At 47.9% G+C, this 17,068-nt stretch overlaps 1 protein-coding gene across 1 annotated transcript in view; it reads left to right on the top strand.

The window, feature by feature from the left end:
* Positions 1 to 17,068, top strand: part of TTLL11 (tubulin tyrosine ligase like 11) — a gene marked incomplete at both ends in the record, with an annotated part of 196,336 nt that overhangs the window by 84,922 nt on the left and 94,346 nt on the right. The window contains 2 exon segments of the mRNA XM_084236353.1: positions 723 to 818; positions 1,565 to 1,680. Coding sequence (XP_084092479.1) covers positions 723 to 818; positions 1,565 to 1,680 — 212 coding nt within the window.

Below are 17,068 nucleotides of genomic sequence, written 5' to 3' on the forward strand. Positions count from 1 at the left end.
GGTCCTGAAAGTGGTACTGATGGACACCTGAGGTTAAGAAAAGCAGCCTTGGGCCTCCCTGGTGGTGCAGCGGTTGAGCGCTGGGTTGCAAGGCTGCCCGCAGCTTCTGCGGTGCTGGTTCAATCCCCGGCTGCTCCCCGGCCACCCGAGGAGGGTCCCACATGGCGCGCAGACCTCTCCTGCCGCCCGCTGCTCCCCTCAGCAGTGTACCTCGGTCCTTCTGCCTGCTCTGCTCCCCGCTCTGGCTCTGGTGAATTCTCTCACCTTCCCGCGCTTCTGACTGTACCCAGTGCTTGTATAAATAAAATATAAATAAATAAATAAATCTTTAAAAAAGAAAAAGAAAAAGAAAAGCAGCCTTGTATTTTCAGAGATCTAGCTAAGAAGCAACTTAATAGAGGAGAGCAGAAGGAGAGGAAGAAATTGATGGGCTGCTTCTGATCCTTACCATAATAATAATTTTTAAAAACCTGTTACAGAAGAACGAGGTCATCCACTGAAAGCCCTTCAGATAGCACTGATAGTGCTGGAATGCACTAGGGGAAACTCATTTCATTCCCAAGACCCCTATACAATTTTCTGCTGTCCAATTGGCTGACAGTATACCCAGAGGAAGAGGGACTATGGCCAAGCCTCAAGTTGGGGGCCAAGTGATAATTTACTTTCTCAGAAAGAAATTGTAGCTAGAGGGAATAATTCTGAATTATGTTTATCCTGCCCAGATTTTAGGCTTTGACATTCTTCTAATGAAAAATCTGAAGCCCATACTACTTGAAGTAAACGCGAATCCCAGCATGAGAATCGAGCATGAGCAAGAAGTAAGTATGTTGGAGTCTCACTGAATATGTTGCCCCACAGCTGAATGCGCGCACCTCTCAAGTTGTTTGCTTGGCTAACACGACTCAACATCCCCAATTTGCCCAGCAAAGTTTTGCTCAAATCTAAATCATTTCAGGTTTTGTCGAACTCTGAACAATCTATTAATATAAGACCTGTCCGACCTGTGCTAATTTCCCAGCATGCCATTCTTCCCATTTTTAAGGTCTGCAAACACGGGAGCAGCTGAGAGTTTCCATCCGTCTTTGACATGAACTAATTAGTTAGCCTCAGGAGATGAACTAATTGAAATTCTATGAATATGATTTAGCCATGTCGACATGCTTGAATCACTAAGATAAATAGTACATTTATAACCATGGTTATATTTTTCTCCCCCACCCCTCAACTGCATTAAAGGAAGGAAACACACCAAATGTTGACATTGAGTTTGGTTCATGGGGGGAGGGTTATCTAGGTTTCATGTTCTCAATCCCAATCTATATTTCCAAATTTTCTACAATGATCATGTGTATAATCAGAAAAACAGTGCTATTGTTCCTCTTCGTGTATTTTGTTGATTGGTTAAGGGACATTGACACTTTAAGGTAGTGTACGGGGAGCCTTTGAAAAATTCTCTTCTATTGAGTAACATGAGCAAAATCAAAGCAAGTGGAAGAGCTGGATGCTGCTGGTCCCTTGACAGAATCACTGTCTCCACCGTGATGTGGAATCCTTGCCCCTTCAGCTTTCTCCAGGCGTCTTTGAAAATGTCCCCAGCCTTGTCGATGAGGAAGTGAAAGTCGCCGTGATCAGAGACACTCTGCGCCTCATGGACCCACTTAAGAAGAAAAGGGAGAACCAGTAAGTATTTCTTCTATCATTTGTTTCTATTGACTCTGCTTTCTGTGCCCGAAGCAGGTAAGTTAAGTTCTTGGAATGGTGAGATTTATAATCATGGAACTATCTAATAAGTCATATTGTCACATGAAGCTTGGCACCCAATCAGTGGCTCAATAGCAGGAGATGGAGACTTACCTATGGATCAGATGTGGGGCTTCAGCTGATGGTTTGCAGCTGATTATTACCTGAGTCTGGAAAGTCTCTTCTCAAAGCCCAGAGATGGACTCTCCCCTTGTGCACAGCTGTCTGTAAACTTCAGATCCAGGTGTAGGAGTGAGTAAGGTAAACCCCAGGCAGAGGGCCCCTGGTCATCTTCCTTTGATTTTCTTCTGGATGTTTGTGCCTCCACAGTTGTCTCTCTCAGAATCTGCAGGGCTGTTTTACTGAAGCTCCGGCAGTCCTCTAATGTGTGCGTCAGTCACAGATCCTCCCTGTGCCGCCCGTCTCCCTGGACGTTACGTGGGGATGCTGGTGGGGGTCTGTCCCCATCCCTCCTCCAGGGAGTCACCCCTGAAATGAGTAACATTTCACTTGGGTATTTTGTTTGTTTTGTTTTGACCAAATTCCTAACTCTTTAAAAGTAAAGGTTAAGTAAATATCATAGTGGCTGCTTTCAGCTGAAAAATCAAAAACAGGCATTTCACATCACCTCTCCCAGCCCCTCCAGCAAGTCAGATGGACCCAGACACTCCCAGGCAAGTGACACAATTATCAGTTCTGGTTCAAGATTGAGGGGACATTGACTTCCCTCAGCAGGTGATGTTTGCAGGCTCCTCTAACACCGGTTCCCTCCTTACTGCCTGGGTTGGAAATCAAACATGGTTAGACTCAGCCTCCAGTGCCGCTGCTCTCCTCTCCTAGGCTGCACATTAGAACCATCTGGAGAGCTCTCAGAGATGCCAGTGCTGGCCCCTCTACCCATGCTGACTTTAATTAGCCAGGGCTGGAGGCCTGGTGATGATGCCCTGCAGCCGAGACAGCGTGCTGCCCCGCAGGACCACCACTCTGAGGGGGTACTGGCCCTATCCTGAGTCAGGCTGGATATGGTGCCTGCTCAGCCCAGTTCTCCCCAGAGCCTTCCTCGCCTTGTGAGGCATATGGCACAGATCTCATGGTTGGCAGCACTCAGCCAGGAATGTTCACCTGCACTTTGTTCCGGCTGAGCCTGCCAGGGGCGGCCTCCACCCACTAAAGCATGGAAGTGGTGGTGGCTCAGGCCGCCAAGTCCTCAGAGCAGCGCAGACACGGCAGCTGCAGTAAAGTCCCCCGGGCTTGGTGGCCCCTGCTCTCCTCAAGCCGCCCCTAAGGAAAAGCGGTGGATTAATTGCAGTTTGCTCGGATTAGCTGCAGTAAAACTCATACCCAGGAAATCTACTCTTTAATGCTTATCCATCCCATCTGTAGAGAAGAGGTCTTGGAGACTGGCTGGCGCAGGTGGGGACTTCGGGCACCTGCCGTTGCCAGCATGGCACGCTGGCATAGGTGGCCATACACACTGGCATTCTGAGCTCTTTGGTGGAAACAAGTTCCAAGGCCCTTGTGTGGCCTAAGCTACTTTAACCTCTGTCACCAAAACATGCGGGTGCAAAGGACCCCTCACATCAAGCACCAGCACAGCCCGTTTGCTTACTCTCTTGCTCGGGTTGCTTTTCTTTCCCCACAGCTGGCCTTCTGCATGACCCACGCGAGCTGCAGGTCTGCAGCTTAATAGCCACAGGCACAGGCCAGTGGGAAGGATGAGAAAGGCATTTTACAACTTATCAAGTCATAAGTAACAGCTCCTTATTTTTTAATCTGAAAAGCATTGACTTTTTTTAATCGATAACCAGGAACAGTTAGAACTTCAAGAACCTGACTTCAATTCTGATATAAAAGCCCTTGATCTCACCCTTTTCTTACAGACAATATAAAAGTGTACATGTTAGTAGCTAAATGTCATTTACTGATATTTTTCCTTGCTTTCCCCATTAAAATGCTGAGTTTACTACTCAATAATAAAACTATACTAGATCATGAAAACACAAAACAATAGCACATGGTTCCCACTCTCTTTCCAGGTATTTCCCTGATTATTTTAAAGACTAGATGTTAGTCCCTCAATTGAGTCCTTTCTGGAATGTCACTCTACCCTTGGGGGAGCTGTTTTACTAGTACATTTGTCCTTTTCCTGAGTGTGGATGTTGCTGGTAACCAGAATCCTTTCTCAGGAATCATGACCCTTCATGACCCCAGAGTAATATAAATGAAGCCAGAGCCAGGCTGGGAGGAATCAGAGGGGTTTTCTTGTTAGTGCAATGCCCGGAAGCTGGGGTCTAGACGCCCTGGGAGCTGGGGTATAGACAACTTGCCTCTTTTATTCAAAGTATATGTTTGGAACTTACCATGTAAGGCACAGAAGCCACTTTCCCATGGTAACATTTCACTGTCCTCTCCCAATTTCATTTACTTCCTATCACCATGGGAACCAGGTTTGTTATGAAGGGAGGATGCAGCCCGCCAGGGCAGCTTTTACCCTAATTCAGAGATTTGTCTTCTCAAGTCTTTATTGGAAACTCAGGTTCTACTTAATTTTTTATTTAAGATTTATTTATTTATGCATACAAGAGCTGGGTCATAGGCCAGAGATGCGGGGGGTGAGAGAATGAACCAGAGAGAGAGCAGGGTACAGAACAGCAGACTGACTGAAATACACTGCTGAGGGGAGCAGCGGGCGAGACAGGAGAGGTCTGCTGCGCCATGTGGGCTGCTCCCTGGCCAGCCGGGAATTGAACTTGTGCTGCATAGGTTGTGGATTGCTTTGTAGTGTGGTGCTTAACCCCTTGTGCCACCAGGGAGGCCCCATCTACTTCTTAATCTTGACTCCAAGCATATTCCTTGGATACGGTGCTATGGTTAGAAGCAATAGATTAGATGAATCCCCAAATTAGGGTGATTCTACATAGAACCCGGGGTCAAGGTGGACCATCTATGAGAACAGAGACTAAGGACCATCCCAGTGACTAAGTTCCCAGCGGGGTCTTGTGCTGTGACTGAGAAATGGAACTCTGTCCTGGCCTGGAGAAGAATATCAGCATTAACTAGCATGACGTGACCTTCATTGGAATCTCCTCCAAACCCAGACCCTGCCAGTTAAACTGGCTAAAACTCCTCAATATGAAGCAGGCTTCCCAAACTCTCTAGACTAATCACTTCATAGATAAAGGACATCTTCTTTCTCATCAGAGAGTGTTCTGGAAATAGACACTTTCTGGGGTATCATCTGACCACCCTGCAGAATGGCCAGTCCATAGGTGCACAGCCGACATTTTGTTGAAATTCTGGGGTTTTGCTGATTCCTAAGGATGTCTTTGTTGCAAAACCCTACCGATCAGCACACACTGACCCCAAGCACCTTTCAAGATTTCACATAAATAAGGAGTCAGGGTCACGGAGAGGTGAATTATTTACATATATCCTTGCGTTTCATTGGCACCATACATAGATGAGAGAAATGGGTATCGATTAGTTAAATCATTTCTTGAGCACCTACTGTGTGTCCTGGAGGAGATCATAGAAGTGAATTAGCTCACAAGCCAGCAGGGGGGGCAAGATCCCACATCTATAATCTGGGAAGTGCAAGGTGCCCGACATACAAAGACAAGTTGCAAGGGAGGAAAATGTAAGGACGATCTTTGTGAGGAGAAGAGTTATCTTGATGAGAAGAGTTAAAAAAGAATCTGACAAGGAGGAGGTGGCACTTGAATTGAGGTTCAAAGAGTGAGTAGGATTTGAAACATGAAAATGGATGGCAGGATGTCCCCACTGGAGGGAACAAAGGCCAGGGCTCGGTGGAGGGAAATTGGAGGAGTTCAGTCAACTGAGAGACAGGTGCCGGAAGCAGAGGGGTTGGGGCGAGGAAGAGGGAGATGCCAGAGGCCAGAGGCCTTGAAGGCCCAGCTGAGGAAAGCCCAAGAAGACTTGTTGTGAGACCAGATACCACACCAATGGTCTGTGTCTAGGTGTGTTTTTCCTGGGGTGAAAAATCCAGAAATCTCATATTTTTAAAGAAGTTATGAAGCCAACAGTCATATTGTCACTGGGAGCTACAGAGTGCTGAGGCAATTTGTCCAGGCCCAGGCCTAGTGACATCAAGGCACCGTGTGGCCTCCCTCGCTAGAAGGTCCCATGGGTTGGAGGGTGGTCAGCAAGCTAGCAAATTGTGTGTCTTTTCAGGTAGGCACAGGTAGGAAGTGACTAGTGAGCGCTGCATTCTGTTACAGGCAAAGAAAAACCCAGACAACTCTGCCATTTGCAAACTCATAACCACATTAAGTTAGAAGTAACCTGTAAAACCTCTTCTGCGTGAAGTTTGCTTGAGCGAGAACCATTTTGGAGACTTGTGGGGAAGGTGGGATTTCCTGAGCTGCTGCGAAGGTGTCATTTCAGAGCCTGTTAGACATGAGTCAGCCCCTCCACTCGCAGAGAGCTCCTCTCCCTCTCTCAGACTTGAGGAGCAGACAGGAAAGTACTCGAACCTCCTGCCTGTCCATCTCCATTACAGGGCAGGTGGAGTTCAGCATGGGCCCTTCCAGAGCCATTCCAGGTAGTGGTGGTAGCAAGTGTGTTTGGACATTTCCTCGGGAGATGCTCCAATGAGGTCTACTTGCTTCCACACCAGGATCTCAGCGTGGGGCAAGGAGGTAGTGCTGTCTGAGCTCAAGAGACCGAGATCTTGGGGCCAGTTCTGCTTGGCCTCACATGAGTCACTGTACTTCCCTAATCCTGTTTCCTCATCAGTAACACACACGCTCACAGGAACATGGCTTCTGCCCTGCGTCTTTCACCAGGAACTGCTTTTTTGAGTGTTCCCTGTGAGTGCGAGGTGGTGTTTATGTTCATCCCCAGTGGTCCTTGCAACAACCACGTGCAGTGGATGCTGGGCCACTCCTAGTCACTGGTGAGCCCGCTGAGGCTTCAGGGGTGGAGTGACATGCCCAAGACCACAGGTACAAGCAACAGACAGCTCTGTCAGCTCTCACCTTGGGAGACAATGGGTGTGAGTGTAGTTAGCAGAATAAAGAGATTTAACCCTCCACACCCACCCATGGTATTATCATTTCCAGGGTGGATTCCTACCTTACTGTAGACTTTGGGCCACAGACTCACCTCTCTCTTTCCAAATGCAGAAACCATGAGTAGGTGCTTAGGAGTGATAGAATTATCTCCTTTGGGGCAACCAGGTGTACACTTAATCTTCAGTAATGTTCAAAACCAGAATGAATGAAATGGAAGCCACTAGGCAGAGAACACCAATTTACAGCAGGATCTACACAGGAGATGAGAGAGTTTTCCTTACTCCCCTGCTGGCTTTGAAATGCCAAGGAGCCACAGTGAGGTTGCCTGTGTAGGTGCCCACATGGCAAGAAACTCTGGACAGTGTGGTAAAACTAAAATTTTCTTAGTTTCTTCCAACAATCTAAGTAAATGTAGAAGGAACCTTCCTCGGTCGAGCTTCCAGATAATAACAAGGCCCAGCCAACAATTTCAGCTTGGTGAGATCTGAAGCAGTTGCCTCTTCTGCTTCAGGCAGCTAAACTGCCTGAACTCCTGATTCCAAGAAATTATGAAATAATAAGTATGTGTTATTTTAAGTCACTGGAGTGAGGGAGAGTGAGAGAGAGAGACAGAGAGAGACAGAGAGAAAGGATGTTACTAGGCAGGAATTTCCTGTGTGCAGGCAGTTGTGCCCCTGATGGAGAGGCTGCCCAGGATTAGAAGAAAGCTGGGTGAGCCAAGGATTAGGCTGAAATGAAGCACATGAAGCTGCCTATTTTAGAAGTTTCTTGGTCCTACAGGAACAGCAGTTTCCTATGACTCAACCTGATAGTTGGGCTAAGGTGGTCAAGATAGGATTCTTGAAAGAGGGGGCTTCCGTTTGCTTGGGCTTGCTGGGTGAGGAAATGGATGGAGCCTGGCAGGAATAAGGATGGAGGCAGGCAACCAGGTCAAGGGGTTAGGTGGGGCTGGCAGGTACCAGGCCAGGCCAAGAGAGCCAACCTTCCTTCCAGTAGGGTGTTCTGGGGTGGGCATACAGACACGTCTTCCCTGCTATCCACTTTTTGTTAACCTTTTTTTCTCATTATAAAAGTAATTTGTGCATAGTGTAGAAAAATTGGAAAACACTGAAGCGCATATAGCATGAAATAAATATCTCCTTGAATTCAACCACCCAAAGTTAACCTTTATTAACTTTTTAGTTTCTAAAAATAACATCACTTTCTTCTGACTCTGTTGTTTCATAGTTGAGGCCATTCTATCTTGTCATTTTCATGTGCTGCTTTTATTCTCCTCCATTTCATGTCTCAGCAATTTTGCCTTCCTGTTAACGACTCTCTAAATATCCTTTTCATCAATGGCTAGACCAGAGGAGCCTCCTGTTGGTGAATGCTAAGTCTCTTTCTGGCATCTGCGTGCCATTTGGAAGGTCGGCCTGGGTAGAGAGCGTCCTCAGGAATCAGAACTGGAGAGCCACTTGTGTTTCTAAGGTGCAGGTGGGAGAGAAGAGTGGGTAGGAGGGGGGCCCTGGTGTCAGGTGCCTTGGGGTAACTCCTGTCCTTCAAAGCGGCCTCCCTTCTCTAGACTTCAGTTTCTTCATCCGTGAGGGAGGGAGCTTGTAGCAGGTGTTTCAAATCTGTAAAGCAATGAGAAATTCTTGATGGGGGGTGGGAGCACGTTGCTTATTCCCAAGAGAATACTGTCGTGGGATGCGTCCCATCTGAATGCATTTAAATGAATCAAGCAATATATGTAAGATGGGGCTTCTTTATTTTTTTCTGAAGAAAAGCTAAAGCACGAAGGTTGAGGTGATAGAGTAAGTGGGAAGGGAGCTACAGCAGTGACAGGTTAATCTTTGGCTGCAAGGATGGATTTGATTTCCCTCTAATTATCTGCTAGATTAAAAGAAATGAAAGATCAAAATTAAAGCCAGTTTTAGCAATCACGGAAAGCCCTGGGTTATCATACCACATGACGGGCAATGTTCTCCAGCTGCTTTCTTTCCTTTTCTTAGGCCACCCTCCTCCCCCCACTTTAGGCTGCATGAGGGCCCCTGGCAACTCCTCTCACAGAGGCTCACATGAGGGATGGGAAGAGGGTGGAATGTGAACGGTTTGGCGTGGTGGGATCCACCCCCAAGCTTGTCCCTGCTGGGTGCTGCCGCTGAGAGTGGGAATGAACAGCGACCCATGTTGAGCAGGAGCTGGCTGTTCGGCCTGTGCACTTCCTGTCGGGTGATTGTCTTCATCTGCCTTCTTGCTGCCGACCGTCATTCCCCTGCAGTGCTGGAGGCCAGCCTGGAGAAGCTGTTCACACATCCATGTGTGCAGGAATGCCCGAGCAAGAATGCATGCATGCATGAATGAGCGTGGGGGCTTCCACTGAAGGCTGGGCCAGGGGTGACTGAACCTCTCTGAGGGGCCGGAGGCAGTGGGAGCACCAGCACCAAGGTCAGCAGGATGGAGGCACTGAAAACAGTACCCCTGGGAGCTGTAAGGCAGGACCTACACCCCGGAACTCCAGGTGTGTAGACCACAACCGCTCCAAGGTGGAAACCATCTAACCATCCACCAACAGAAAATACATTATTGGCGGTGAGTCCTGCGCTGGAATACTCTCTGTCGAGGGAAATGCACAAACTACAGCTCACACATTGAGATTGATGCTGAGCAAAAGAAGCGAGTCACAAAAAAGTATAGTGTGGTTCCAATGAAATAAATGCAAAACAGGCAAAACCAGACTTTGCTTATAAAGATGTAACTCCAAGTGGCAAAAAATATGAAAAAAAGGCAAGGAAAAATGATTTGAGTGTTTAAGATGGTTGCTCTGGGCAGAGCTGGGGAGAAGAGCTGTGACCTGGAGGGGCACAGGTGGCAAGTTGAGGTCCTGGATGTGTTGTTTCTTGGCCCTGGAGTTGGAGGGGGGTTAGCACCTAGGCTGGATTTTGGGATAGATCTTCAGTCCTTTCAGAATAGCAGCATGGATGGCACAGTGGGCATCAGATTCTGGGCTTGAGTCAGCAAGACGTCCACAGGTCCCCTCCTACGGATGCTTTGGAGTCTGTGCTACTCCTGCCTGAGGTCAGCACAGGCCAGTGGGCTGGATGGAGCCAGAGAGTTTGACTGCAGGACTTCAGAGCCTGCAACCGAGGAGGGGCAGAGGGGAGACAATGCCCAGGTTGGTGGTGGTTCCCGATCTTTAGCAGCATCAAAACCACCTGGGAGTTTGTGAGCCCCAGAGGGCAGAGTCCCACCCCCATCATTTCAGATTAATTTCCATGTCCAACAAGGTCCAGTGACAATGTTTGGGGAGCCACTTGCTGGCCAGCCCTGATCCTTGTGTCTGTCCCAAACTCCCACCGGCTCTGGGCAGCAGTCCCCCAGCCTCTCCTGGGCTGTGGCCCTGTGCTCTCCGTGGGCACAGACTCATCCTTATGCCTGAGAGATGGAAGACGCCCTGGGGGAGAGTTTGCCAGTAGCATGGAGAGTGCGGCGCTCAGGTTAAAATAACTACTCACATGCCCACAGAACTGAAAAGAACAAACAGGGCCACTTCCTGAACTCACATTTTGATTAATCGGCATCCTCGCCTTGCCTTTCTGTGTGGGTTTCTCAAGACAAGTGAAATATTAAATGATTGTAAAATCTAACCTTTGAGGCACAATCAAACCCTCTGAAAACAATCCTCCTAATGAGGGAAAAGGTTGCAGGTTTCTTCCCCCTCTGCCTTCTCTTCTGGCTGGCTCACAGGCACAGTCCTAGATGCATTCCTAATTTTGACTCAGCCTTTCTCTCCAACAGAACAAGTGGCGGGGAAAATTTTTCCTCTAGGCAACAGCACCATTTCTGTCTCATTGGCTTGGTTTTGCTCCGTAACACGGCAGCTTGTGGGGCTGCAAACGTGAACTTAGGTCCTTCTAGGAATGCGTCGTGCGTGATCAGTGAGTACATCAGGTTGCAGATTTCAGCCATTTAATTATTGAAAGTGGGAATGCTTCCGTGCCTCATGAATATTTGAAAATGGAACAATAGGCAAATTGTGTTTCACTCCCAGACTTCGTTGTCGTTCAGAACCGCTTCATATTTCAGCATTATCTGATGCCTGACCCTCTGAGCTCTGTTTCCCTTCAGGGAATTTGGTAGCCGCAGAGTTATTTTGTTCCAAACCGTGGAGAAGACCAAGATTTGTATAGGAAACAGGTCATCTCAGCACCATTGAGTCCGTCCTTGAATCTATAAATGTCCTTGCTGGAAACGGAACTTGAAGTCATGTTTTATAAATTGGGGCGTAGCGTTGTGTGGTAGAAAGGCAAAGATTCTAGAGTCCTGGGGGCCTGGGCTTGAATCTTGACTTCTGCTCTTGTCCACCCTGAAATGTGAGGTAGTTGCTTAACTTCTCAAAGTCTCAGTTTCTTCATCTGTAAAATGTGAATAGTAGCAATCACTACTTGACTGTTAAATGAATTCACGCACATAATGATGTAGCCTAAAGCCTGGATGTGATAAGTATTGAGTAAATGGTAGTTATTTTATGATTATCTTTATTGTTGTAATTATAGGAGTGCCTATTACAGTGCTGAGCACACAGGAGTTCAATAAATGACCATTATTATGATCACTGTCATCATTATAAGTTTTACAGAGGGACATATTTAATATGCAGTTTTTCACCATGCAAATGATACATGTTTTTTTTTTTTTAAGATATTTGATTCAACAGGAATTTATGTAAGTAAATGGACAGCTTAATGAAGTTTAGCAAGATGGAAGTAAATCAGCAGTGCTCATCTGAAGAGTTTAATTAAGATGATCCCTGATGCAAAACATTTGTTCAATTTGTGCCTCAAATTGAAAATGGTTTCCATAAATTTTCAGAAACTTCTCCTCTTTGTTGGACCACACTAAGGGGATCACCTTTGCAGGAAAAGGTGGCTCTCATGGTGGCGATGACCTGAGCTTGGGAGTCAGGTTCCCCGGCTGGGGGGCCATCCTGCAGCTATCTTGTGCTGTGCTTGACCTTGGGCCACAGCCCACACCCTTCTGGACTGCGGTTTGTTCATCACTGGAGTCTGCTGTGGTGTGAATATGCTGCAGTTCTTTAAGTGCATGTGATTAATTCCCTTAAAAAAAAGAGATTGGAAAAAAAAGGAGTGATTTTATTCCTTAAAAAACCCTCAGACTCTGCAAATTTTTCCAGTTGCTTTTAAACCACCAGGTATTAGGTGCCACATATGTGAGGGCAGCTTAATTGGAAGTTGTGTTTATCATCTGGGGAGAATGTGCCTACACAGAATGTGTTTTTGACAGTCTTTCACCACCCAGCTCCTTGCCTCCAACCAGCACGATTTGCTTCTCCATCACATTCAGACGAAACACTTTAGTCCTGGTTACCAACGTTAATTAGTCGGAGGAAGAGAAACAGGATTGTCTTTCTAAAAGTAGTTCTGATATAGAAAGCTGTTTTTTGGTGCCGTGATAATCTGGGTGCTCACGAGAGTAACATTATTGGGCTTTGCATTTATTCTCACCTGCATTTATTGCTCACGACTGCAACCCGTGAACCAGCGCTGGTAATTAGGGGAGTAGCAAGGGGGTCGTCTCTGTGCTTAGGTATTGTGCCCATGACCCATGGTCTCCCGGGCTTTAAGTCTTTGTACTTACTCCACCAGTTATTTGTGGGTTGGGGGGGAAATCTTTCCCTTGGTCTTGGAAACCTGTGGACCTGACTGGTGAGAACACAGTATGAATACGTAGAATCTGTGAAGTGGGCTGAGATGCTTTAGGCAGCTCCTTGGCCCAGCCTCATCACCAGGCCACTTCACCGCTTCAGCAAGAGGCTTGGATGGTTATTGAGGACCCTTCCTTGGCTCGATTACTGGTAACAGTAATGTCGCAGGTCTGTTGTTTAGGTAGGCATTTTGGTGGAACTCTGGCTGCAGGCCAATCTCAGGATGAGTTCCAAATGAGAGACAGCTCCAAAAAGCAGGTTTAGTTTTTTAAACCGATTAGATCCCACATAAGGTTTGTTGTTGGTTTTTTTTTTTTTTTTTGGTGGGGGGGGGGCGGGAGGCAGTTATAAACTGGTTCTTGGCTCCTTCTAAGTAGTTGAGATATGCTGTGGCTTAATTTTCAATTCTGGGCTATCATTGGCATTCCAATTGCTCTATGTCTTACTTCAGATTAAGATCTCAGCATTGGTAGGACCTGGCATCTTCTTGATTTATGATGTAGTCACTGAAAATTGTGTTTTCTCTTTTAGTTTGTTTTACATTTGAGTTATTTTTGGCGATGTGTTCACATTCTCCCATTTTTCTCCTCAAACTGCCTCCTAATCTGAATTAAAGGAACTATACTCATATAGCATAATAATGTTTTGGAGGCTATTTATCACAGATGTGCTGACACTTAAGCTATCTTTTCTTTTGGGAAGTGCTTTATCTGTAAAACAAGAATCACAGCCATCAGAATCTTTGAAGGGGCCTCACCAGCCCTCTGCACCACTTCGGTTCTGAGATCAAGACAAAGGAGTAGAGGATTGGGCCAAAGTGTCCCCTTCATTCTAGAAGAGTGTGTCTTTTTTTTTTTTTTTTAAGATTTATTTTATTTATTCAAAAACCAGGGTACAGGCCAGATGTGCGGGAGGGTGAGAGGATTCGGCAGAGACAGAGCGGGCAGCAGAACAGGCAGATTGACTGAAATATGCTGCTGAAGGGAGCAGCAGGCGAGACAGCAGAGGTCTGCCTCGACATGTGGGTTGTTCCGAGGCTGGTGGGGATCGAACCAGCACTGCAGAGGCTGGGGACAGCTTCACAGCGCTGCGCTCGATCGCCTGCGCTACCAGGGAGGCCCTGGAAGAATGTGTCTTATGTCTGTAGGCAAATGAGCTTCCTAATGTGGAATCCAGAGTGAAACTTGAGTGGACAGCAGCCCCTCTCCCTACCACACATACACACAGAGGTGGGGGGGGGGTGGGGACCAGCCAGTACCCACTCCGGGTGAGCTGCAGATGGCAGCCTCTAGCAGGAAGCAGGGGAAAGACTGAGCTGCTTTTTCCCATCTTCTCCCCACTCACCAATCAAAGAGGGCATCTTGTTTCTTCAGGGAGAGCAAGGGTAGGATGGAGAGATACCAAAAAGCTTATCTTAATGGCTCTCCTGTCACCTGGAAAGAAATATCAAAGGTGGGGGAATAGTGCCAGCCCATCCCAAACAACCAACCTGGCCTTCCAGGAAGCAGAGTGAAGGGGTTGACAGGACGAGCTCTGGAGCCCGACATGCTCCCCTTGCAGGCTGACCCTAGCTGAACCCTTCCCCTCACTAAACCTCACCTGCAAGGGAGGGGTGAGCATTGGTCTTTGTGAATGTTAAGTGAGATAACGCTTTGGAGTGCTCAATAAATAATAAAGTCAAATGAGACATATAGAAACGGCCTTTGCAAATGACACAATTTGACATCAATCACACTTAGAGAAACGTAAAGATTGTTGCTGGTGGTATTCATGGAAAGCTGAACCCCGCTTGCGAGGCCACACCACAGATCTCCTGGTGTGGGCTTGTTGAAGCAGGCTGGGAGGACTCGGTGGCTTGTTCTGCCTCTCTTGTCTATTAGCATTTACAATAGACAACCACCCACCAGTCAGACAGAAAGTTTACAATAGACAACCACCCACCAGTCAGACGGAAAGTAGAAATTAAATGAACGAGAAACTTCCACGGGTCAGAACGGCCGTTCTCTGATGCTGGCTATTTCTGCTGGTTCTCCTGGAAGCTGTTATGTGGTCCTGGAGCAGCCGTTAGGAAGTCTCCACTCCATTTAATTTATGCTGAAAAGTCATTAGTGGGGATTTGGCACAGGCCTGGGGTGTTCACAAGCCGCCAGTCCCCACTGTCAGGCTTCAAGGGGCAGCACCACTGGCCAGAGGGAGACCTTGAAGGTGGCTGCGAAAAAGCAGGGCGAGGGAGACCGCCTGCCTGCACTTGGCCCTTCTCAGCCATCACTGTCACCATCACGTGTATCACGTGTGGCCCGGCAGCCTCTCCCCTGTTGATTTTGTACGTAACCAGATGCGGCCTGACAAGGCTCCTGCTCCAACTTGGGCAGAGTCAGGATTTGGACCCAGTGCGGCTCCTTGCAGAGCCTGTGTTCTCTCTGTCAGGATTATAATGGTGAGGCCAGCATTGGGCGGGACCCCAGCTGGCTCTGAGTCATTCTCACCTTTAAATTTCCACATTTTTGAGTGGGTCAGGCAAGCATGCTCCTGTGAGAAACACTTAGCCGGGAGACAGGGCAGACAAATTCCTATCCGGGTCCCCCTGTCCCCAAGAGCATCGGGCCCTGAGCCTGCTCCCAGGCTGCACTGGGCCTGCCCTCACTGGTGCAGGCAGGGAGGATCAGTGGTCCCCGTGCTCCTGAGTAGTCCTGCAGCCTCCCCAGTCGGGAATGTTCCCCATTCAGGGTTGCTGCAGCCTCAGCGCGTGACAGTTAGGGTTGAGGAGTGGATTTAGGAGCCCCTGAACCGGAGCATCACTGTGAGGAGCAGGGCTGCTGCCCCTTGCCAGCTCTATGACCTTGGACAAGCTGCTCCCCGAACCTCACCTTCTGTATCTGCAAAACTGGGACAGGTATTGTGAGGGTCGATGTTAAATGCTTGTCTGGTCCAGCACCTGCAGAGGACTCGCTGGTGAGTGACCTAAAATCACCTTCACTATGTGATCTTTTTTTTTAAAAAAAAAATATTTATTTTTAAAGAGGCATGTATTTTATTCATTTATTTATTTGTTTGTTTGTTTGTTTATACAAGCACTGGTTACAGTCAGAAGCACGGGAGGGTGAGAGGATTCACCAGAGCCAGAGTGGGGAGCAGAGCAGGCAGAAGGACCGAAGTACACTGCTGAGGGGAGCGGCGGGCGGCAGGAGAGGTCTGCGCGCCATGTGGGACCCTCCTCCGGTGGCCGGGGAGCAGCCGGGGATCGAACTGGCGCCGCAGAGGCTGCCGGCAGCTTCGCAACCCAGCGCTCAACCGCTGCGCCACCAGGGAGGCCCCACTATGTGATCTTTAGGCTCCTCAGACAAGGGATGATACTATTCCACAAACAGTGACCCTGTATGTAAGCACCTATCCAGTCTCACTGTAGAAACACACATAGAAACCACCTTAGGATTTTTTTTGTTTGTTTTGGCAAATGTTCAATAAATGAAGCTCAGAGTTTAGGCCACTGACAATCCCCTTTCTTCTAGAAGTATTTCCATCTCTCAGTACAAATAACTGCCCCACAATTATTGTTCCTCCATTTTCTAGTGCTGCCACACAGCCATGACCAGTTGAGCTAATGTAACAGCCGCTATCCGTGCCTCAGTTTGCTCATCTGTAAAATGGGAGCTCCTTCATAGGGGACTGAGAGGACTCAGCAAGCTATGGAACCTCAGGGCTTTGGGTGGGGCTGGGCATGTAATTGTTGCTCAGTAAGCGGCGGTTCGGGCACCCTGTGTGAAAAATGCTCGGTCGCGGTGCCTGGTGGTAAAAGCAGGCACTCGGCAAACAGGTTCCTTTTTTTCCTTTTCAATGTAGTCTCCTTCAAGCTTCTAAAAGCTCCGCATCACCAGGCTTTCTAGTCGTGAGGAAAACACTGGGTTGTTCTTTGTTAGAGAGGAGATAGGAGGAGATGTGGGGGCGAGGAACCCTGCGGTCTCTCCGCTGTTCTCTAGAGCTCTGATCCAGCCTTCCCAGCTTGGACTCTGCGTGACCAGGCAGCCGAGGCAGAGACCGGGCTGCCAGGCGGCTTGTTCAGAGAACATTTTCTATTATTCTCCTGGTGTCAGGGACAGGGAGCACCCCAAGATACTTCATTCCAGGCTTTTATTTTCCTTTTTCGCTGCCGCTAAGTGACACCAAATGAAGTGCACCCAGCAAAGAGCAGCGAGCAAAATGCAGTGGTCCCCATGTGGCATCTCAACACAAACTACAATGAGGATTTTCCACCTACTGGAGGTTATTGCTGCAAACTCAGAAACTCTGTCCATTTTAACTAGTTGGAGTGAAATCTCTCTAAAATGCATTCCTACACCTGCTTCATTAAATCAGAGGAACAGCGTTTGGCAATTTTTCCCCTTTTCCTGGTGCCTTGGAGTTACATGTGCTGGCAAACTGGCTCTGAAAAATCCACATCAACAAACACACAAGCCCGATCTGCTGTGTTTGCCGCTGATCTCCAGCTCAGTGCTTTTTGACAACCATCTGGAGAGACTCCTGAATGTTTGTGGGCCCCACGAGCTTCCCCTGCAGGAGGCCACATGGCCACAGGGAGGACACGGCCCTG

This window comes from Talpa europaea (genome assembly GCF_964194135.1).
Source record: "Talpa europaea genome assembly, chromosome: 7".
NCBI lineage: Eukaryota > Metazoa > Chordata > Mammalia > Eulipotyphla > Talpidae > Talpa > Talpa europaea.